Source organism: Salvelinus sp. IW2-2015, linkage group LG4q.1:29 (assembly GCF_002910315.2).
Source record: "Salvelinus sp. IW2-2015 linkage group LG4q.1:29, ASM291031v2, whole genome shotgun sequence".
NCBI classification, from domain to species: domain Eukaryota; kingdom Metazoa; phylum Chordata; class Actinopteri; order Salmoniformes; family Salmonidae; genus Salvelinus; species Salvelinus sp. IW2-2015.
The window spans coordinates 16,981,512-17,003,234 of record NC_036842.1 but is presented as its reverse complement, the minus strand read 5'-3'; the positions used below and the strand labels follow the sequence as shown (position 1 = coordinate 17,003,234).

Here is a 21,723-nt window from a genome sequence, read left to right as displayed (position 1 = left end):
GCATGATGTATGCATGATCACGGTTGTTAATTGGTCCAGATTCGCTGTTATTCGCACAGACATAGTATTTACTATACTATAACGCAGGGTTACAGTTAGGGTTATGTTCTGGTAAGGGTTGAAGCGTTACGGGGCTAGGTTATGTTTGTGCAGGGTGTGGATGGCTAGGGTTAGGTGTGGCCAGGGGGTGGTGGACATGAAGCTAGGGGTTAGCGTTGTGCCAGGTGTGTGTGGTGGACTGAAGCTAGGGTTAGGTTGTGCCGGGTGTGTGGATGAAGCTAGGGTTAGTTGTGCCAGGGTGTGTGGGACATGAAGCTAGGGTTAGGTTGTGCCAGGGTTGTGTGGACATGCGCTAGGGTTAGGTTGTGCCAGGGTGTGTGGACATGAAGCTAGGGTTAGGGTTAAGGCTGAGCAATGGAGTGAACATGAAACTACGGTTAAGGTTAGGGGTAGGGCTAAGGTTGAGCCAGGGTGTCAACATAGGACAAAAGGAAAGTGTGGAGAGACATGGCAGATGACAGTGAGCAGGCCTCCTCTTGCTGAATTGTTGGTAATGACTTAGCTAACTTAATTCAATGCATTTACAGTCTTATTTGACTGGTTGTCATGTGTTGTCAATATATTCAAATAATTTACAGTCAAAGGTTAGTTTGTTCGAAATACTCATTTTATTGTCATTCATGTCCAGTATGAGGGGTGACAATTAAAACTTGCATCATGATTCCACCTAGTAGTGATTTTAAAGAACATGCGCCTCGTGTTCAATTCAGCATCATTTTATTCAATCTCAACTTCAAACAATAAACATTAAACAAACTGAATAATATGCCAATTGGACCAGCTGCAATTACCAAGACTGAAAAATATAATTAACCTTCATAAACATTCAACATACATTCAAGTAATGAATCTTTAAAGCAGCCAACGAGTAGTATTCATTATAAAGCAATGTGCCAAGTAAAGCCCCCCCAGCCTAACGACGCTGGGGCAATTGTGCGCCGCCCTATGGGACTCCTGATCACGGCCAGTTGTGATACAGCCTGGGATCGAACCCGGATCTGTAGTGATGCCTCTAGCACTGCGATGCAGAACCTTAGTCCGCTGCGCCACTCGGGAGGCCCACAACCAGTAGTCTTAAGTATAGATTTTTGGTTACAATATAGTTCTATCGCACAATCATGGAAAATCAAAGGGACGGTTTCCACCAACCACCAGCTACAGGATTATATGTGTCTATGAGTCTGGTCACTGCAGACTATTCTCATGTACTCTCCTCTTCCTCCTCCATCCCGAGCAGGCAGGTTCTTGCGATGGCGCCCGTCACGGCATAAGGATCACAGTTTGCGGAGGGCCGGCGGTCTTCAAAGTATCCCTTCCCCTCCTGGGCCACCTGGCGTGGGATCCGGATGCTGGCCCCGCGGTTGGCCACACCAAAACAGAAGTCATGGATGCTGGAGGTTTCATGTAAGCCTGTGAGGCGTCTGATGTTGTCCTGGCCTCCGTGAGGGTCGTACACACATATGTGCTGGGCATGTCGCTTGCTCAGCTTCTCAATGGCCTGCTCAATATGTCTGTTAGAAGAGGGGAGAGTTTAGGTGTTGGACTAAATTTTGTAGTTACACAGCCTTACAGAACCTTACTTACAGTGACTGTAATAACATTATTGCATACTCACTGCAACCCCCCTTCTTCCCTCATCTCCTTGGTGCTAACGTTGGTATGGCAGCCCGCCCCGTTCCAGTTCCCCTTCATTGGTTTGGGGTCCAGAGTGGCTACAACTCCAAAGTCCTCACACACACGGTGCAGCAAGAAACGTGCCATCCACAGGTGGTCTCCCATCTCTATCCCCGCACACAGACCCACCTGGAACTCAAACTGAGAGAGGGAGATAAAAGAAGGAGAGTTAGGAAATATTATATAGCAATCTGTAGAACCTTCCTGAAGCAAAAGGTAAATGTTTACCTGAGATGGCATGACCTCAGCATTGGTGCCACAGATTTTGACCCCAGAATAGAGACATGCCTTGTAGTGACACTCCATAATGTCCCTTCCATAGGCGTTGTCTGCACCAACCCCACAGTAGTATGGACCTTAGAAAGAGAGAGAGTTAGATGAGATCAAAATCAAAGGCCTATTTGATAACATTAGAACTTATATAGTATGACTTTTATAAATATAGAGATATATTTCATATACAGTGGGGAGAACAAGTATTTGATAGGGGTTGTACTCATCCTTCTTCTTCCTCCAAACACGGCGAGTGGAGTTTAGACCAAAAAGCTCTATTTGTCTCATCAGACCACATGACCTTCTCCCATTCCTCCTCTCTATCATCCAGATGGTCATTGGCAAACTTCAGACGGGCCTGGACATGCACTGGCTTGAGCAGGGGGACCTTGCGTGCGCTGCAGGATTTTAATCCATGACGGCGTAGTGTNGGTTCTCAATCAGGGGCAGGTGTTTTACGTTTCCTCTGATTGAGAACCATATTAAGGTAGGCTGTTCTCACTGTTTGTTTGTGGGTGATTGTTGCTGTGTCTGTGTTTGTTTCACCACACGGTACTGTTTCGTTTCGTTCGTTCGTTCGTTTGTTCCTACCTGTTCGTGCGTTCATGTTTTATGTTCTCAAGTTCAGGTCTGTTCACGTCGTTTTGTTATTTTGTATTTTGTCAGTGTTCTGTTTTGTTGGATATCATTAAAATTCGACATCATGAACATTCACCACGCTGCGCCTTGGTCCTCCTCTCTTCCACCTAAAGACGAGCGTTACACCGTCATTGTAAATAAGAACTTGTTCTTAATTGACTTGCCTAGCTAAATAAAGGTAAAAACTGTAAACAGGAGCATTCCATTTGATGAGCATTCCATCTTGCATGGAGCCCCAGACCGAGGGTGATTGACCGTCATCTTGAACTTCTTCCATTTTCTAATAATTGGGCCAACAGTTGTTGCCTTCTCACCAAGCTGCTTGCCTATTGTCCTGTAGCCCATCCCAGTCTTGTGCAGGTCTACAATTTTATCCCTGATGCCCTTACACAGCTCTCTGGTCTTGGCCATTGTGGAGAGGTTGGAGTCTGTTTGATTGAGTGTGTGGACAGGTGTCTTTTATACATGTAACGAGTTCAAACAGGTGCAGTTAATACAGGAAATGAGTGGAGAACAGGAGGGCTTCTTAAAGAAAAACTAACAGGTCTGTGAGAGCCGGAATTCTTACTGGTTGGTAGGTGATCAAATACTTATGTCATGCAATAAAATGCAAATTAATTACTTAAAAATCATACAATGTGATTTTCTGGAATTTTGTCTCTCACAGTTGAAGTGTACCTATGATAAAAATTACAGACCTCTACATGCTTTGTAAGTAGGAAAACCTGCAAAATCGTCAGTGTATCAAATACTTGTTCTCCCCACTGTATGTAGTGCTTTTCCAAGTGCTTAAGACCATTTATATTACGAAAGGACACATGGTAAAATATAGTAGGGTCAGTCACCTTGGGGTCCTGGGAATCCATTTTGGGGCCAGCCATAGGGGCGACCATCCATCCCCAGGAGAGTATACTCCTGCTCCATTCCAAACCAGGGGATATAGTGCTTCACTTCTTCCATCACTTTCTTACAACCTGACCGCAGGTTACTCTCTGTGCAGGAGGGAAAAGGTGTATATTGCAGGGTTAGTTTGACTGATGGGAATATGACAGTCAAAGCAGTCAATTAGATGGACAGCAGCTTCGATCATAGACCAAAACCAGTTGGTCTCTGTGTCTGTCAACTGAAGTAAGAAAGGTATGTCTTGCTATGTTTACAATTACCTGCAGGCAAGCGGTTGTACTTGAGGACCTCACACAAAACCAGTTTGTTGGATTCCAGTGTGAAAGGGTCCCTAAACATTGCCACTGGGATCAGGTACATGTCACTGTTGGATCCCTCGGCCTGGTAGGTGCTGGAGCCATCAAAGTTCCACTCTGGAATATCTGTCAATAGCAATACCAACATTAACATCATGGAATATAATGCACTGTCCTAGAGATACAGTGCCTTACAAAAGTATTCATCCCCCTTGGCGTTTTTCTTATTTTGTTGCATTACAACCTGTAATTTAAATGGATTTTTATTTTGATTTCAGGTAATGGACATACAGAAAATCGTCCAAATTGGTGAAGTGAAATGAAAAAAATTACTTTTTTCCCCAAAAAATTGGGGTGAAAAAAAGGAAAAGGGATGCATGCATATGTATTCACCCCCTTTGCTATGAAGCCCCTAAATAGGATCTGGTGCAACCAATTACCTTCAGAAGTCACATAATTAGTTAAATAAAGTCCACCTGGGTGCAATCTAATTGTCACATGATCTGTCACATGATCTCAGTATATATACACCTGTTCTGAAAGGCCCCAGAATCTGCAACACCACTAAGCAAGAGGCACCACTAATCAAACGGCATCATGAAGACCAAGGAGCTCTCCAAACAGGTCAGGGACAAAGTTGTGGAGAAGTACAGATCAGGGTAGGGTTATAAAAAAATATCAGAAACTTTGAACATCCTACGGAGCACCATTAAATCCATTATTAAAAAATGTAAAGAACATTGCACCACAACAAACTTGCCAAGAGAGGGACGCCCACCAAAACTTAACAGACCAGGCAAGGAGGGCATTAATCAGATTAGCAACAAAGAGACCAAAGATAACCCTGGAGGACCTGCAGAGCTCCACAGCGGAGATTGGAGTAGCTGTCCATAGGACCACTTTAAGCCGACCACTCCACAGAGCTGGGCTTTATGGATGAGTGTCCAGAAAAAAAGCCATTGCTAAAATAAATCAATAAGCAACACGTTTGGTGTTCGCCAAAAGGCATGTGGGAGACTCCCCAAACATATGGAAGAAGGTACTCTGGTCAGATGAGACTAAAATTGAGCTTTTCGGCCATCAAGGAAAACGCTATGTCTGGTACAAACCCAACACCTCTCATCACCCCGAGAACACCTCCCCACAGTGAAGCATGGTGGTGGCAGCATCATGCTGTGGGGATGTTTTTCATCGGAAAGGACTGGGAAACTGGTCAGAATTGAAGGAATGATGGATGGGGCTAAATACAGGGATATTCTTGAGGGAAACCTGTTTCAATCTTACAGAGATTTGAGACTAGGACAGAGGTTCACCTTCCAGTAGGAAAATTACCCTAAGCATTCTGCTAAAGCAACACTTGAGTGGTTTAAGGGGAAACATTTAAATGTTTTGGAATGGCCTAGTCAAAGCCCAGAACTCAATCCAATTGAGAATCTGTGGTATGAATTAACGATTGCTGTACACCAGTGGAACCCATCCAACTTGAAGGAGCTGGAGCAGTTTTGCCTTGAAGAATGGGCAAAAATCCCAGTGGCTAGATGTGCCAAGCTTATAGAGACATACCCCAAGACACTTGCAACTGTAATTGCTGCAAAAGGTGGCTCTACAAAGTATTGACTTTGGGGGGGGTGAATAGTTATGCACGCTCAAGTTTACTGTTTTTTTGTCTTATTTCTTGCTTGTTTCACAATAAAAAAATTGCATTTTCAAAGTGGTAGGCATGTTGTGTAAATCAAATGATTCAAACCCCCCAAACATCTATTTTAATTCCAGGTTGTAAGGCAACAAAATAGGAAAAATGCCAAGGAGGTGAATACTTTCTCAAGCCACTGTACATATGGTCACTGTGGGGGGGACGTTGTCGATCCTTGTAAGAAGGAATCAGGAGGATAGAGTTATGGTCAGATTTGCCAAATGAAGGGCAAGGGAGTGCTTGTATGTGTTTCTGTGCACAGGTGACATGCTGGTAAAAATGAGGTAAGACGGATTTCAGTTTCCCTGCATTCAAAATTCAAAAGGCACTTGCACATCTGAGCTAACTTTGTTGAAGGTGCATGGTAACAATTGAATAACATTGAATAACAGAAACCCGCACTGCTCTTGCTAGTATCACTGTTCTTTATTAAGCTTTACTCATAGGCCTGAAGGCCTTCGTCAGAGCTTTTGTGAGTGTTCAGTGCATCGAATGTGTTACCAAATATAACAATGTGCATTTCAGAAATATTCTAATAAAGTATGTACATAAAACGTATTAAACATGTCTGTAAAACCAAAATGAGGCCATCGACCTATCAAGTACCTATCAAGTAAAAACGTCTGAGTAGGCTGAAGTGGTTTTAACTACAAGGCATTAGTTCATGTTCACATTTATGACATAACATTCATGGAAATTTCATCATTAAGACCTTTTGGGAATAATGTCTGGAGGGTGTATTGCTCAGAGTATTATTTATATCCCCTCCTCTGTCTGATATCTTGACTTTCTCTATGCCACAAAATCTAAATGTAGAAATGTCATGTTTTTGGTCATTAAAATGTACTGCAACAGGATAATCCCTGTCGTTTCTCCTGATTTAACTTTTATGTTCACTAATTCTCTGTGAGAACGACAGGTTGTTCCTATTTAACACAATCCACATGGACATTTAATCATGTAGATAACATGGGTGGAGGAGCACGTAATAATGTCATTTATTTGGAACCGTTTTCCTGCATGTGGGTGGCAGAAATATTCACACATCATCATATTGTTGCACTGTGCGCTGCCTCTGCATTTATAGCTACCATTCAGAAGAGGGCGTAAAAGAGCCTGGCTCATTTTCTTTTGTGGCTGGCAGTTGGCATAGACCAACTTGTCGCGTAAATTTCGACCTCTCCTAGATACAATAAGTGGTGAGTTCTTAAATTCAGCTGACAAAACTGTATTAAACATGCCAGTGTTTCTTGACAGCATCGCCCACTTTGCGGGAGCTCAAAGTATATGTGGTGGTGAACATTACTGAGTGTTCATTAGCTCTGGAGCGGTGGGCACCAACCTTTTCTGAGTCAAGATCACTTTCTGAGTCAAAATGTATGCCGAGATCTACCGCTCTGATTTTTTATTAACATGATTTAAAAAATGTAAGCCTATGGAACATTAACCAATTAAAAACAGTACTGTAGCAATGATGTTTGTGCAGTAAGCTATAGGCCCAATACATTATCACGCATACTGGCTTTGCTTGAATTTACCTGCCAATGCGTGGTTGTTCGGGACATTTTTTGAGGTAGGCTATATGATCACACCGGTAATAGATCCATTGTTGTATTACTTGTGAGGCACAGCTGAGTGAGCATACGTTTAAATAATGTGCTTTTTATTTTACTTGGCTGATGGTGCCTGCATCTGATCGTCAGTCTCAGCGGAGGGAGAGAGCAGACTGAGGGTCCGTCTCTCAACATCCCTCCGCTCTCACTTTCCTCCACTGACACTGACCAGAAAGGGACACCGTCTTCCAGCTAATGGCGAAACTCGAGTCTCACCGCATTATTTCTGCCTCGTGCACAAATTCATGTTGTTACTTCTATGAACAGAGAAAGTTAAATATAACTTGATATTAAAAAATACCCAAGCCGGTAATAATAACAACAACGCACGCCTATAGATACACTTTCCTACTCATTCATTACTGCTGCACTGCTTGTTGTAGTGCTGAGTGGAATAGAAAGAACGCGCATTTTATGGATAATAAAACTGTTGAATACAAAGTGTTGACAGTGCTGAGTAAGAACTTAAACATGAACCCACTCATAAAAACAGCAGCTCTTTGCTGTACTCGTTGACAGTCTCCCTTTAGTCATTGTTTTAAAAGTTTTGAAATCTCACAGTATCAATTTAGCCGTAGATTTATATTATGCCTGCTACGTTACTGCAGACTCGGTCATCTGAGCAATCTGATTGGCCAGCGGTGGCGTAGTGCACTTGATTTCCTCTCCAGGCCCACCGGGAAGCAAGAGTTTGTACCTTCAGACACATGAAATGGCAACAGTTTGCCTACCCGGCGCGCAGGGCAGCTGTAGTGAGCTAGGGCTGCCATCCCCTCGTGTGGGGAATGCTGGTGTACAGACTCGACATCTAATGTGAGCTAAATACAGTCTTCTGTTAATCCCGTTATTGGTGAGATCTTGTTTGTAAAGTCTATAGCGTAATTCACATATGATGGCAATGTTTGCACTATTCCTGCGACCACTGGGCTGCTTGGATAATGGCCTTGTTGTGATTTATGTAAATCAGGCAAAATGTACAGGCATGAATGGCACATTTGCAGCAAAGGTAGTCATATTCAGGCTGTGATATAAGGTTGTTTAATGTGGCATGCTCCAGATTTGAGTTAATATCCCTTTGGAACACCAGTGTGGGATCAGTTTTCTAATAGAAACGTTAATTACTAAATTGAATCTCTGAATCGCTTCTTTGTATTTTTCATAGTCTAAAACGACCACAGCACCCCCCTTGTCTGCAGGTTTGATAACCAAAGATCAAATCAAAGTTTATTTGTCACGTGCCCGAATACAACAGGTGTAGACTTTACAGTGAAATGCTTACTTACAGGCTCTAACCAATAGTGCAAAAAGGGTATTAGGTGAACAATAGGTAAGTAAAGAAATAAAACAACAGTCAAAAGACAGGCTATATACAGTAGCGAGGCTATAAAAGTAGCGAGGCTACATACAGACACCGGTTAGTCAGGCTGATTGAGGTAGTATGTACATGTAGATATGGTTAAAGTGACTATGCATATATGACAAACAGAGAGTAGCAGTAGCGAAAAGAGGGGTTGGCGGGTTGCGGGACACAATGCAGATAGCCCGGTTAGCCAATGTGTGGGAGCACTGGTTGGTCGGCCCAATTGAGGTAGTATGTACATGAATGTATAGTTAAAGTGACTATGCATATATGATAAACAGAGAGTAGCAGCAGCAAAGATGAGTCTTTCATTAGTTAATTGAGTGCCTGTTCTTCTGTCCTAGTGAGGTTCTTCTGAATATGGTTTGTTTTTCTCGTATATACGGATATGGCTTCTTGTTCGACTAACCTACAATAGGTATTAATCGAGGAGTTGTTAACCATAGGACATAATTTACCTTTGGGCTTAAAATGAGTAATGGTTCTTTGTTGTCAGTTTCTCTGCATTAAAATCACTGGCAGTGCTGCCTCTGGATGTGCATTTCTAGTTTGCTTATGGCCCGATACAGCTTGTTGAGTGCGCTCTTAGTGCCAGCATTGGTTTGTAGTGGTTAATAGACAGCTATGAAAAATATAGATGAAAACTCTTGGTAAATAGTATTGTCTGCAGCTTATCATGAGGTATTCTAACTCAGGCGAGCAAAACCTCAAGACTTCCTTCCCATTAGAGATTGCGCATTAGCTGTTGTTAACAAAGAGACACACAACCCCCCTTTAACCTTACCCGCAGCTGCCGTTCGGTCTTGACGATGCATAGAAAAACCAGCTAGATGTATATTATCCATTTTCTTGTCAGCCATGACTTCGAGAAACATAGGATATTACAGTTCTTCAGGTCCCGTTGATAGAATAGACCAGACCACAGTGAAGCCCAAAACACTTGGCCCATCTCACAGAACTTTACATAGTGGCATGCGAAAGTATTCACCACCTTGGCATTTTTCCTATTTTGTTGCCTTACAAAATTGAATAAAATAGATTTTTGGGGGGTTTGTTTCATTTGATTTACACAACATGCCTACCACCTTGAAGATGCATTTTTTTTAAATTGTGAAACAAGCAAGAAATAAGACAAAAAAACTGAACTTGAGCATGCATAACTATTCACCCCCCCCAAAGTCAATACTTTGTAGAGCCACCTTTTTCAGCAATTATAGCTGCAAGCCTCTTGGGGTATGTCTCTATAAGCTTTGCACATCTAGCCACTGGGATTTTTGCCCATTCTTCAAGGCAAAACTGCTCCAGCTCCTTCAAGTTGGATGGGTTCCACTGGTGTACAGCAATCTTTAAATCATACCACAAATTCTCAATTGGATTGAGTTCTGGGTTTTGACTAGGCTATTCCAAAACATTTAAATGTTTCTCCTTAAACCACTCGAGTGTTGCTTTAGCAGTATGCTTATTTAAGGTAATTGTCCTGCTGGAAGGTGAACCTCCATCCTAGTCCCAAATCTCTGTAAGATTGAAACAGGTTTCCATCAAGAATTTCCCTGTATTTAGCGCCATCCATCATTCCTTCAATTCTGACCAGTTTCCCAGTCCCTGCCGATGAAAAACATCACCACAGCATGATGCTGCCACCACCATGCTTCACTGTGGGGATGGTGTTCTCGGGGTGATGAGAGGTGTTGGTTTTTCTCCAGACATAGCGTTTTCCTTGATGGCCGAAAAGCTCAATTTTAGTCTCATCTGACCAGAGTACCTTCTTCCATATGTTTGGGGAGTCTCCCACATGCCTTTTGGCAAACACCAAACGTGTTTGCTTATATTTTTCTTTTAGCAATGACTTTTTTCTGGACACTCTTCTGGAAAGCCCAGCTCTGTGGAGTGTACGGCTTAAAGTGGTCCTATGAACAGATACTCCAATCTCCGCTGTGGAGCTTTGCAGCTCCTTCAGGGTTATCTTTGGTCTCTTTGTTGCCTCTCTGATTATTGCCCTCCTTGCCTGGTCCATGAGTTTTGGTGGGCGGCCTTCTCTTGGCAGGTTTGTTGTAGTGCCATGTTCTTTCCCTTTTTTAATAATGGATTTAATGGTTCTCCGTAGGATGTTCAAAGTTTCTGATCTTTTTTTATAACCCAACCATGATCTGTACTTCTACACAACTTTGTCCCTAACCTGTTTGGAGAGCTCCTTGGTCTTCATGGTGCCGCTTGCTTGGTGGTGCCCCTTGCTTAGTGGTGCTGCAGACTCTGGGGCCATTCAGAACACATATACACATACTGAGATCATGTGACAGATCATGTGACACAGATTGCACACAGGTGGACTTTATTTAACTAATTATGTGACTTCTGAAGGTAATTGGTTGCACCATATCTTATTTAGGGGCTTCATAGCAAAGGGGGTGAATACATATGCACGCACCACTTTTCCATTTTCCTTTTTTTTGTAATTTTTTGGGGAAAAAAGTAAACATTTTAATTTCACTTCACCAATTTAGACGATTTTCTGTATGTCCATTACATGAAATCTAAATAAAAATCTATTTAAATAACAGGTTGTAATGCAACAAAATAGGAAAAACGCCAAGGGAGATGAATACTTTTGCAAGGCACCGTACATATCCCAACCAGAAGCCATCGATATCTGCACTGAGCTAAAGGCTAGAGCTGGACATTAATCTTGAAGCTTTGAGGCAAGCAACTCTGAACCATGCATGAGAGCACGACTGTGTAATCTCGCTCTTCGTAACCGATGTGAGTAATGCCCCAGTTTACATTGTGACATATTTTGTTACGCCATAAGCCATCTTCACGGAGTCTTGTCCCACTACTGAATGGACAAGTGTAGTGTTTGTATTGCAAGATGGAGAAGAACCTGTCTCTCATCAGAGATCACATTTATTTTCGGAGATTGCAAAATATGACCTTTTCATTCAAGACAGGATAAGAAATATATTGTCTCAGGTGATAATAAAACATGTTTTGTTAAGCAACTTTTTCCTCAAATTGTTTCTCTAACTTTATAGTATGTATATAGCTAGCTGAAAGCTGAAAGCTATGCTAGGTTGAAGATACCATTGTAGCTAGCGACCTCTACCTAATAATTATCATAAAAAAAACAAATGTCATTACCATCACAATAAACTTAAATGGTAGGCAACATTCATATAATATAATTGGCTTAACAGACAGGAGGAATGGGTAATTGTTTACAAGTTGCTAGCTATCCCATAAAGCCATCACTGTAAACCGAATATTTTCATCTACTTCTGTTTGGTAACTTCCTGTTCTTTGACGGACTCTGGCTGAACTGAAGACGACGCAAAGTTTGAAGAATGTCAAAGTATGCAGCCTTCAACCGCAAGGAGGGGAGTTGCTTTTTCACTCCATTGTGGTCATCCCCATTGAAATGCATGATATCTGGCGCAACATGCTTATTTGTAATGTGAATGAGGTTTGAGACCTTTAAACAGGTTAACATTCACAAGGACGCAGGGCCAGACGGATTACCAGGACACGTACTCAGAGCATGCGCTGACCAGCTGGCAAGTGTCTTCACTGACATTTTCAACCTCTCCCTGACCCAGTCTGCAATACCTACATGTTTCAAGAAGACCACCATAGTCCCTATGCCCAAGAACGATAAGGTAACCTGTCTAAATGACTATTACCTGTATCACTCACATCTGTAGCCATGAAATGCTTTGAAAGGCTGACTATGGCTCACATCAACAGCATCATCCCAGAAACCCTGGACCCACTCCAATTTGCATACCATCCCAACAGAGCCACGAATGCAGCAATCTCTATTGCACTCCACACTGCCCTCTCCCACCTGGACAAGAGGAACACCTATGTGAGAATGATGTTCAATGACTATAGCTCAGTGTTCAACACCATTGTGATCTCCAAGCTCATCACTAGGCTCAGGACCCTGGGACTGTACACCTCCCTCTGCAACTGGATTTTGGACTTCCTGATGGGCCACCCCAAGTGGTGAGGGGCAACAACACAGCCACCACGCTGACACTCAACACGGGGGCCCCTCAGGGGTGCGTGCTTAGTCCCCTCCTGTACTCCCTGTTCCCCCATGACTGCAACACCATCATTAAGTTTGCTGATGACACGACAGTGGTTGGCCTAATCACCGACGATGAGGAGACAGCCTATAGGGAGGAGGTCAGTGAACTGGCATTGTGGTGCCAGGACACCAACTCTCCTTCAACATGATGAAGACAAAGGAACTGATCGTGGACTACAAGCAACAAAGGGCCGAGTATGCCCCCCATCCACATCGACAGGGCTGTAGTGGAGGGGGTCGTGAGCTTCAAGTTCCTCGGTGTCCACATCACTAAGGAATTATGATTGTCCATACACACCAACACAGTTGTGAAGAACGCACAACAAAGCCTCTTCCCCCTCAAGAGGCTGAAAAGATTTGGCATGGGCCCTCAGATCCTCAAAAGGTTCTAAGCTGCATCATTGAGTGCATCTTGAATGGCTGCATCACCGCTTGGTATAGCAATTGCTTGGCATCCGACCTCAAGGTGCTACAGCGTGTAGTGTGTAAGGCCCAATACATCACAGGGGCCGAGCTCCCTGCCATCCAGGACCTATACTATATATACAAAAGTATGTGGACACGCCTTCAAATTAGTGGATTTGGCTATTTCAGCCACACCCTTTGCCGACAGGTGTATACAATTGAGCACACAGCCATGCAATCTACAAAGACAAACATTGGCAGTAGAATGACCTTACTGAAGAGCTCATTGACTTTCAATGGTGCTCCTTTATAGGATGCCATCTTTCCAAGAAGTCAGTTTGTCAAATTTCTGCCCTGCTAGAGCTTCCCCGGTCAACTGTAAGTGCTGTTATTGTGAAGTGGAAACGTCTAGGAGTAACAACGGCTCAACCGTGAAGTGGTAGGTCACACAAGCTCACAGAACGGGACCGCTGAGTGCTGAAGCACGTAACACGTAAAAATTGCCTGTCCTCGTTTCCAACACTCACTACCGAGTTCCAAACTGTCTCTGGAAGCAACGTCAGCAGAAGAACTGTTCGTTGGGAGCTTCATGAAATGGGTTTCCATGGCCGAGCAGACGCACAGAAGCCTAAGATCACCATGCGTAATTGGACTCTGGAGCAGTGGAAACCCATTCTCTGGAGTGATGAATCGGACAACGGACAAATCTGGGTTTGGCGGCTGCAGGAGAACACTACCTGCCTGAATGCATACTGCCAACTGTAAAGTTTGGTGGATGAGGAATAATGGTCTGGGGCTGTTTTTCATGGTTCGGGCTAGTTGCAGTAAAGGGAAATCTTAATGCTACAGCATACAATGATATTCTAGATGATTTTGTGCTTCCAACTTTGTGGAAACAGTTTGGGGAAGGTCCTTTCCTGTTTCAGCATGACAATGCCCCCGTGCACAGAGGTCCATACAGAAATAGTTTGTTGAGATTGGTGTGGAAGAACTTGACTGGCCTGTACAGAGCCTTGACCCGAACACCTTTGGGATGAATTGGAATGCCGACTGTGAGCTTGGCCTACTTGCCCAACATCAGTGCCTGACCTAACTAATGCTCTCATGGCTGAATGGAAGCAAGTCCCCGCAGAAATGTTCCAACATATAGTGGAAAACCTTCCCAGAAGAGTGGAGGCTGTTATAGCAGTAAAAGGGGAACCAACTCCATATTATTGCCAATGATTTTGGATTGAGATGTGCGATGAGCAGGTGTCCATTTACTTTTGGCCATGTACTGTATATACCAGGCTATGTCAGAGGAAGGCCTTAAAAATGGTCAATAGCTACCCGGACTATCTGCATTGATGCTTTTTGCAATCTTTTGACTAGTCACATACTGTACGGTGTTGCTACTGTTTATTATCTATCTTGTTGCCTATTAACTTTATCCCTACCTATATATACATTGCCAGCAGCATACCACCCTGCATCCCACTGCTGGATTTCTTCTAAAGCTAAGCAGGGTTGGTCCCTGGATGGGAGACCAGATGCTACTGGAAGTGGTGTTGGAGGGCCAGTAGGAGGCCCCATTTCCTCTGGTCTAAAAAAATATCCCAAATCCCCAGGGTAGTGATTGAGGACATTGTCCTGTGTGGGGTGCTGTCTTTTGGATGGGATGTTAAACGGGTGTCCTGACTCTCTGTGGTCACTAAAGATCCCATGGCACTTATTGTAAGAGTAGGGGTGTTAAACCTGGTGTCCTGGCTAATTTCCAATCTGGCCTTCATACTGTCACGTTCATCTAATCATCCCCAGTGTTGGCTCATTCATCCCCTGTCACTATTCCCCAGGTTGTTGCTGTAAATGAGAATGTCTTCTCAGTCAACTTACCTGGTAAAATAAGGGATAAATGAATAAAAATATCTAACTCAATTACCTTGTACCCCTGCACGTTGACTTGGTACGTACCCTGTTTATATAGCCAAGTTATCTATACTCATTGTGTATTTATCGCTCTTGTTATTATTTTGACAAATACATTTGCTTTAATGTGTTACCCTCTATTCCCTGGGGCTCTCTGTCCAGGGTGCGAGTCTTGTTCCTCAGCCCCTCCCCGGAGCCATCGATCCAGATGTAGGTGACCTGACACAGGTCCCCCTGAGGAAGGGACATGTAGTGCTGATGGATGGCCTTGTTTAGACGAGAGCTGACTGACACAGATGCCATGGCTAAGTGTAGAGTCTGAGGGGGTCAAAAAAACAGAGAAACAGACACTCGAGAACACATGCTGTATAGTGACACATAGTGTTGAACAAGATCATGTTGAACAAGATCATGATTTGTTTTGCTGTTCATGTACCATTCCATTCACTTGTCCTCATGAACACATTTCTATTTTACAAAATGTATTTTCATTCCAATCCTTTAGTTTGACAAATGCTTTGATCCACCCAAAGCCTGATGGATTTCTGATACTTTCAGCAACATTTCAACCATACAGGGTCTGAAACAGCAGTGGCTAAACAACAGTCTCAGTAAGACTATAGGTCACATTTCCAAACAAACCACTAAAGCCAAAGGGGGGGATAATCAGTGGCAAAATCAAACAAGGAAAAGCCTAAATGCAATCTGAAGTAATCTGAATGCCATGATGGATAGACATACCAGAACAGTACAAAAGGTAAAGGCATAAAAAATGAAAATGTTTTATTAGGACAATAATGTTTTGTCAATGGGTCTTCATCAAAAGTCACTTTAACAAATCATTTGAGAGCACACAACCGTATTTGTGGGTTTTATTTTTCTTACATTGAACTATTTGCTCTACCTGACACCTGGTAAGTTTCACTGGATGTGCACACATTCAGACCTGGCCAGAAGATAGTTGTATTTTGTTTATTTGAAAATAGCAACTTTTTATATGCTAGAGGTAGTCGAATATAGTTTATATAGAATTTCAACTAAAATGTAATTATTTTCTTTGATATTAAAATAGAGGTCTCAGAAAAACAAATAATATTTTTAAGTATTTTGTATGCCTCTCAGAAAACTAAAGAAAATTTGAAGGTATGTGAATATATGCAAGTTATTTGAAAATAAACAAATATTTATTTGATGTCTGCCAACTATTTGATGAAGAACCAAAACCGACAACAGTTTGTTGAATTAGTCTAAATATACGATCAAAGGCACATGGTTTGGAGGGCTCTTAGATATGAATCTTAATATAGCCTATAGCTGTCACGTGTGCTCCGTCTCCGGCCTCTAGGTCAGCAGGCTGCTCGTTATGGCACACACCTGTCACCATCGTTACGCGCATCAGCGCTTTATGACACTCACCTGGACTCCATCACCTCCTTGATTACCTGCCCTATATCAACTCAGCAAAAAAAGAAACGTCCCTTTTTCAGGACCCTGTCTTTCAAAGATAATCTGTAAAAATCCAACTAACTTCACAGATCTTCATTGTAAAGGGTTTAAACGCTGTTTCCCATGCTTATTCAATGAACCATAAACAATTAATGAACATGCACCTGTGGAACGGTCGTTAAGACACTAACAGCTTACAGACGGTAGGCAATTAAGGTCACAGTTATGAAAACTTAGAACACTAAAGAGGCCTTTTAACTGACTCTAAAAAACACCAAAAGAAAGATACCCAGGGTCCCTGCTCATCTGCATGAATGTGCCTTAGGCATGCTGCAAGGAGGCATGAGGACTGCAGATGTGGCAAGGGCAATAAATTGCAATGTCCGTACTGTGAGCCACCTAAGACAGAGCTACAGGGAGACAGGACGGACAGCTGATTGTCCTCGCAGTGGCAGACCATGTGTAACAACACCTGCACAGGATCGGTACATCTGAACATCACACCTGCAGGACAGGTACAGGATGGCAACAACAACTGCCCGAGTTACACCAGGAACACACAATGCCTCCATCAGTGCTTAGACTGTCCACAATAGGCTGAGAGAGGCTGGACTGAGGGCTTGTAGGCCTGTTGTAAGGCAGGTCCTCAACAGACATCACCGGCAACAACGTCGCCTATGGGCACAAACCCACCGTCGCTAGACCAGACAGGACTGGCAAAAAGTGCTCTTCACTGGCGAGTTGCGGTTTTGTCTCACCAGGGGGATGGTCGGATTCGCCTTTATCGTCGAAGGAATGAGCGTTACACCAAGGCCTGTACTCTGGAGCGGGATCGATTTGGAGGTGGAGGGTCCGTCATGGTCTGGGGCGGTGTGTCACAGCATCATCGGACTGAGCTTGTTGTCATTGCAGGCAATCTCAACTCTGTGCGTTACAGGGAAGACATCCTCCTCCCTCATATGGTACCCTTCCTGCAGGTTCATCCTGACATGACCCTTCAGCATGACAATGCCACCAGCCATACTGCTCGTTCTGTACGTGATTTCCTGCAAGTCAGGTATGTCAGTGTTCTGCCATGGCCAGCAAAGAGCCCGGATCTCAATCCCATTGAGCACGTCTGGGACCTGTCAGATCGGAGGATGAGGGCTAGGGCCATTCCCTCCAGAAATGTCCGGGAACTTGCAGATGCCTTGGTGGAAGAGTAGGGTAACGTCTCACAGCAAGAACTGGAAAATCTGGTGCAGTCCATGAGGAGGAGATGCACTGCAGTACTTAATGCAGCTGGTGGCCACACCAGATACTGATTGTTACTTTTTGATTTTGACCCTCCCTTGTTCAGGGACACATTATTAAATTTCTGTTAGTGACATGTCTGTGGAACTTGTTCAGTTTATGTATGTTGTTGAATCTTGTTATGTTCATACAAATATTTACACATAATAAGTTTGCTGAAGAAAAGAAAACGCAGTTGACAGTGAGAGGACGTTTCTTTTTTTGCTGAGTTTATGTCACTTCCTTTTGTTCCTTCCCCAGACGTCATTGTTTCTGTTTCTTGTCTGTGCGCTGTTCACGTTTCTTGTTTTGTATTATGTTTTTATTTATTATTAAATTATTCACTCCCTGAACTTGCTTCCTGACTCCCAGCGCATACATTAGAGTGATGCCTCACCAAAGGGAAGCATCAGGGAGTGTTTTTTTGTTTTTGTTTTGGAGGTGATGTCGGGTTCGGGTGTCAGAACCGAAGCTATTTGGGAGGTCTCAGCCGGTTTGTCGGATTCCCATGCATCGGCGGGTTCGAGGGGCTCCCCTGCCTCAGCGGGATCGATTGGCTCCCATGCCTCAGCTGGCTCGACAGGCTCCCATGCCTCAGCAGGGTGAACAGGTTCCCGTGCCTCGACGGAGGCAACCAGGGAGGTCTCATCAGGCTCTCACACATCAGCCAGTTCATCAGGTTTCTGCGCCTTAGCAGAGACGACTGGTCCGCTCCTGATCCTTGGGATCGTCCCTGTTGTTGGCGTCCTGCGGCTGGAGCCGAACGCACCGGGGAGGGGGTACTGTCACGTATGCTCTACGGCCTCTAGGTCGCCATGCTCCCGCGCCTCAGCTGGATCGACAGGTGCCTGCGCCTTGGCAGAGGTGACCGGTCCGCTCCTGATCCCCGGGATCGTCATCTTGGTCGGCATCCTGCGGCTGGTGCCGCGCGTCGGGGAGGGGGTACTGTCACGTGTGCTCCCTCTCCGGGCTCTAGGTCACCAAGCTGCCCGTTATGGCACACACTTGTCACCATCGTTACACGCATCAGCGCATTATGACACTCACCTGGTCTCCATCACCTCCTTGATTACCTGCCCTATATGTGCCACTCCCTTTGGTTCCTTGCTCAGGCATCATTGTTTCTGTTTCTTGAACATCAAGTTCTTATGGAGTTATTACAGTCACTATTCCTCTTGTGTACAGTAGTTAAACTCTCAGCTCATTCCTATGTATTTAAAATACAATTACCAAAGTATTATGTAACACGCTACTACAATGTTGCTCCAAAAGTAGTTACAGTTTTATTACACAGGCACAAGAACAGTTTCATGTTAAGTGTTACTGAGAATGCTAACAGTAACAAAATATGGCTATTAAGTGTTGAAAGGAAATTAAATATCCCAAAACTGCCTTCAAGTATAGCCAAGGTAGCTGGAAAATCATGTTTGTATTCTGAGTAAACTATCCCGTTAAAGATGATATTGTGTGTTTGAAACAGATGGCCAAAGTTTTTTATAAGCATCCATCTTGCTGTTTGCAATGTTTGTTTACTTTTACTTCACTACATTCCTAAAGAAAATAATGTACACTTCACTCCATACATTTTCTCTGACACCTAAAAGTACTTGTTACATTTTGAAGGCTTTAGCAGGACAGGAAAATGGTCCAATTGACACACTTATCAAGAGTACATCCCTGGTCATCCCTACTGCCTCTGATCTGGCGGTCTCACTAAACACAATTGCTTCATTTGTAAATTATGTCTCAGTGTTGGAGTGTTCCCCTGGCTATGCGTAAATTTGAAAAACAAGCAAATGGTGCTGTCTGGTTTGCTTATTATAAGGAATTTGAAATGATTTAGACTTAAACATGCACTATGCAGAAATCGCTCTGCCTGGTTGCTAAAACTCTAATAGTTTGCCTAATTTCAGTTTATGTGGCAAAACAAGCAGTCATTGTGTATTGAATCATTGTACCATTTTAACCGCTGTGAAATATATTTTCTATAACCAAAAATATTGTACATTCAGCTGTTTGAAGCTGTACAAAACCGAAAGTAAAAAGCTAAACTAGAGCCTGTAGGATCTGCCTTGTTGATAGTGTTGTTAAAAAGGCAGAATAGTGCTTTATTATGGACAGCCTTCTCCCAATTTTAGCTACTGTTGTATCAACATGTTTTGACCATGACAGTTTACAATCCAGGGTTACTCACAAGCAGTTAAGTCACCTCAACTTGCTCAATTTCCACATTATTTATTACAAGATTTAGTTGAGGTTTTGGGTTTAGTGAATGATTTGTCAAAAATACAATTGCTTTTAGTTTTTGAAATATTTAGGACAAATGTATTCCTTGCCACCCATTGTGAAACTAACTGCAGTATGTCGTAGGAGTTTCACTTTCTATGACATCATCTGTACTTCCAAAGTTATTATGGAGAAACATCTGTACTTACTGTTTTATGGGTGAAGTAAGGAGAGTTGATTATACTGAAGCAGTGCTCTGGTCTCTCTTCCTCTCTTTTCCTCTCAGCCTTAGATCATCCAAGTCGACTGAGACAGTTAAACCGGTTTAGGGTTTTTCACAGGTTATGTAAATGAGCTTGTTGTGACGTAGTCTCATCACTGACATCTGACCTATCAATCAACCAGTTTACCTTCTTTGAAGCTCAGTGTCTTTACTAGAAATAATGACATGTTGTTAAACTTGTCTCTAAAAAGGTTTCTTTAATCTACATCAGGCTTTGACTAGTTTATTTAACCATGATTCAATTTTGTAAGCCTTGTAATGTAAATATAGTGTCTTGTGATCAGTGGTGGAAAAAGTACTAAATTGTCGTACTTGAGTAAAGATACCTTAATAGAAAATGACTCAAGTAAACTTGAAAGTCACCCAGTAAAATAATACTTGAGTAAAAGTCTAAAAGTATTTGGTTTTAAATATACGTAAGTATCAAAAGTAAATGGAATTGCTCAAATGTACTTAAGTATCGAAAGTAAAAATCATTTCAAATGTCTTATATTAAGCAAAACAGATAGCACAATTTTCTTGTTTTTTAATTGACGGATAGCCAGGGGCACACTCCAACACTCAGACATCATTTACAAACAAAGCATTTGTGTTTAGTGAGTCCGCCAGATCAGAGGTAGTAGGGATGAGCAGGGATGTTATCTTGATAAGTAACAATTTTCCTGTCAAAATGTAACGAGTACTTTTGGGTGTCAGGGAAAATGTACAGAGTAAAAAGTACATTATTTTCTTTAGGAATATAGTGAAGTAAAAGTTGCCATCACTGCTTGTGATGTAAATATACTGTCCAGTGTCACAATCTGTGCAAAAAAGGGCTTAAAACATGCATAAGCACTGACCCACTCAAATTCCACAATGTGATTCTATGTGCAAAACTTAAATTCAGTTTCAATTCTTGAGATTATACATTGTTAATCACTAAATGAACATGAAAACCCCTTATAAAACATACAACCAGATTTAGACAAACATTGACATTGGACCAGTACAACTGAGGCAGCCAAAATCTTCCCTCCCACGAGAAATAAACATGAGCACCCACCTGTGCCATCATAGGCAGGCCATCTGCTGAGAGAGGACTACGGCTGTTTGTTGATCCAGGCCTTGTATGCAGCTCAGTGCACAGGAGCACACAATTACACAACACGGGCCAGTAGGGAGGAGGATGGCTCCTTATTAAACGCACCTACTTTCCACTAGGCTGGCTTTTCTAATACGGACACAGTTTTCTAATGACACTGACTACTGTTCTGACATTGGGGGCTGGCCAAAGGACAGTAGGGGTGGGTATTTCAGAGTCTGTTTCCATGCTGATGAGGCACAATGCCCAACGCACATGTATGCTGACAGAGTCAACAACTACTGAAGGGAGAGATCAGGTGTCTCTTGTGTATAATCAGATAATATTCCAGGCATAATGAGACTGGGAGAGACACTATGTAAGCCTAAACTGCAGGAATCATCGTTTGAAAGGTAAGTATGAAGCAACTGAATTCAAACATCTTATTTTATAAGAAAAGCATGCCGAAAAAATGCAATGTTTCACACAAAGGAATGCTGTTTTGCAAGCCATTCCACTGATTCCGCACCA

At 42.9% G+C, this 21,723-nt stretch overlaps 1 protein-coding gene across 2 annotated transcripts; it reads right to left on the bottom strand.

Annotated features, from left to right (window-relative positions):
* Positions 1-760: 760 nt before the first annotated feature.
* On the bottom strand, positions 761-21,336 carry LOC111961094 (glutamine synthetase-like). Of its 2 annotated transcripts, none has more exons than XM_023983211.3 (7): positions 21,175-21,336; positions 15,040-15,223; positions 3,810-3,971; positions 3,492-3,638; positions 1,963-2,090; positions 1,676-1,875; positions 761-1,571 (listed from the first exon to the last, which is right to left on the bottom strand). In XM_023983211.3, the coding sequence occupies exons 1-7, from the start codon at positions 21,184-21,186 to the stop codon at positions 1,262-1,264; spliced, it is 1,143 nt and encodes a 380-aa protein (XP_023838979.1). In that variant the 5' UTR covers positions 21,187-21,336; the 3' UTR covers positions 761-1,261. The 2 variants fall into 2 exon arrangements, with proteins under 2 accessions (XP_023838979.1, XP_023838980.1); XM_023983212.3 differs by lacking the exon at positions 21,175-21,336 and adding an exon at positions 20,059-20,163.
* Positions 21,337-21,723: the final 387 nt, after the last annotated feature.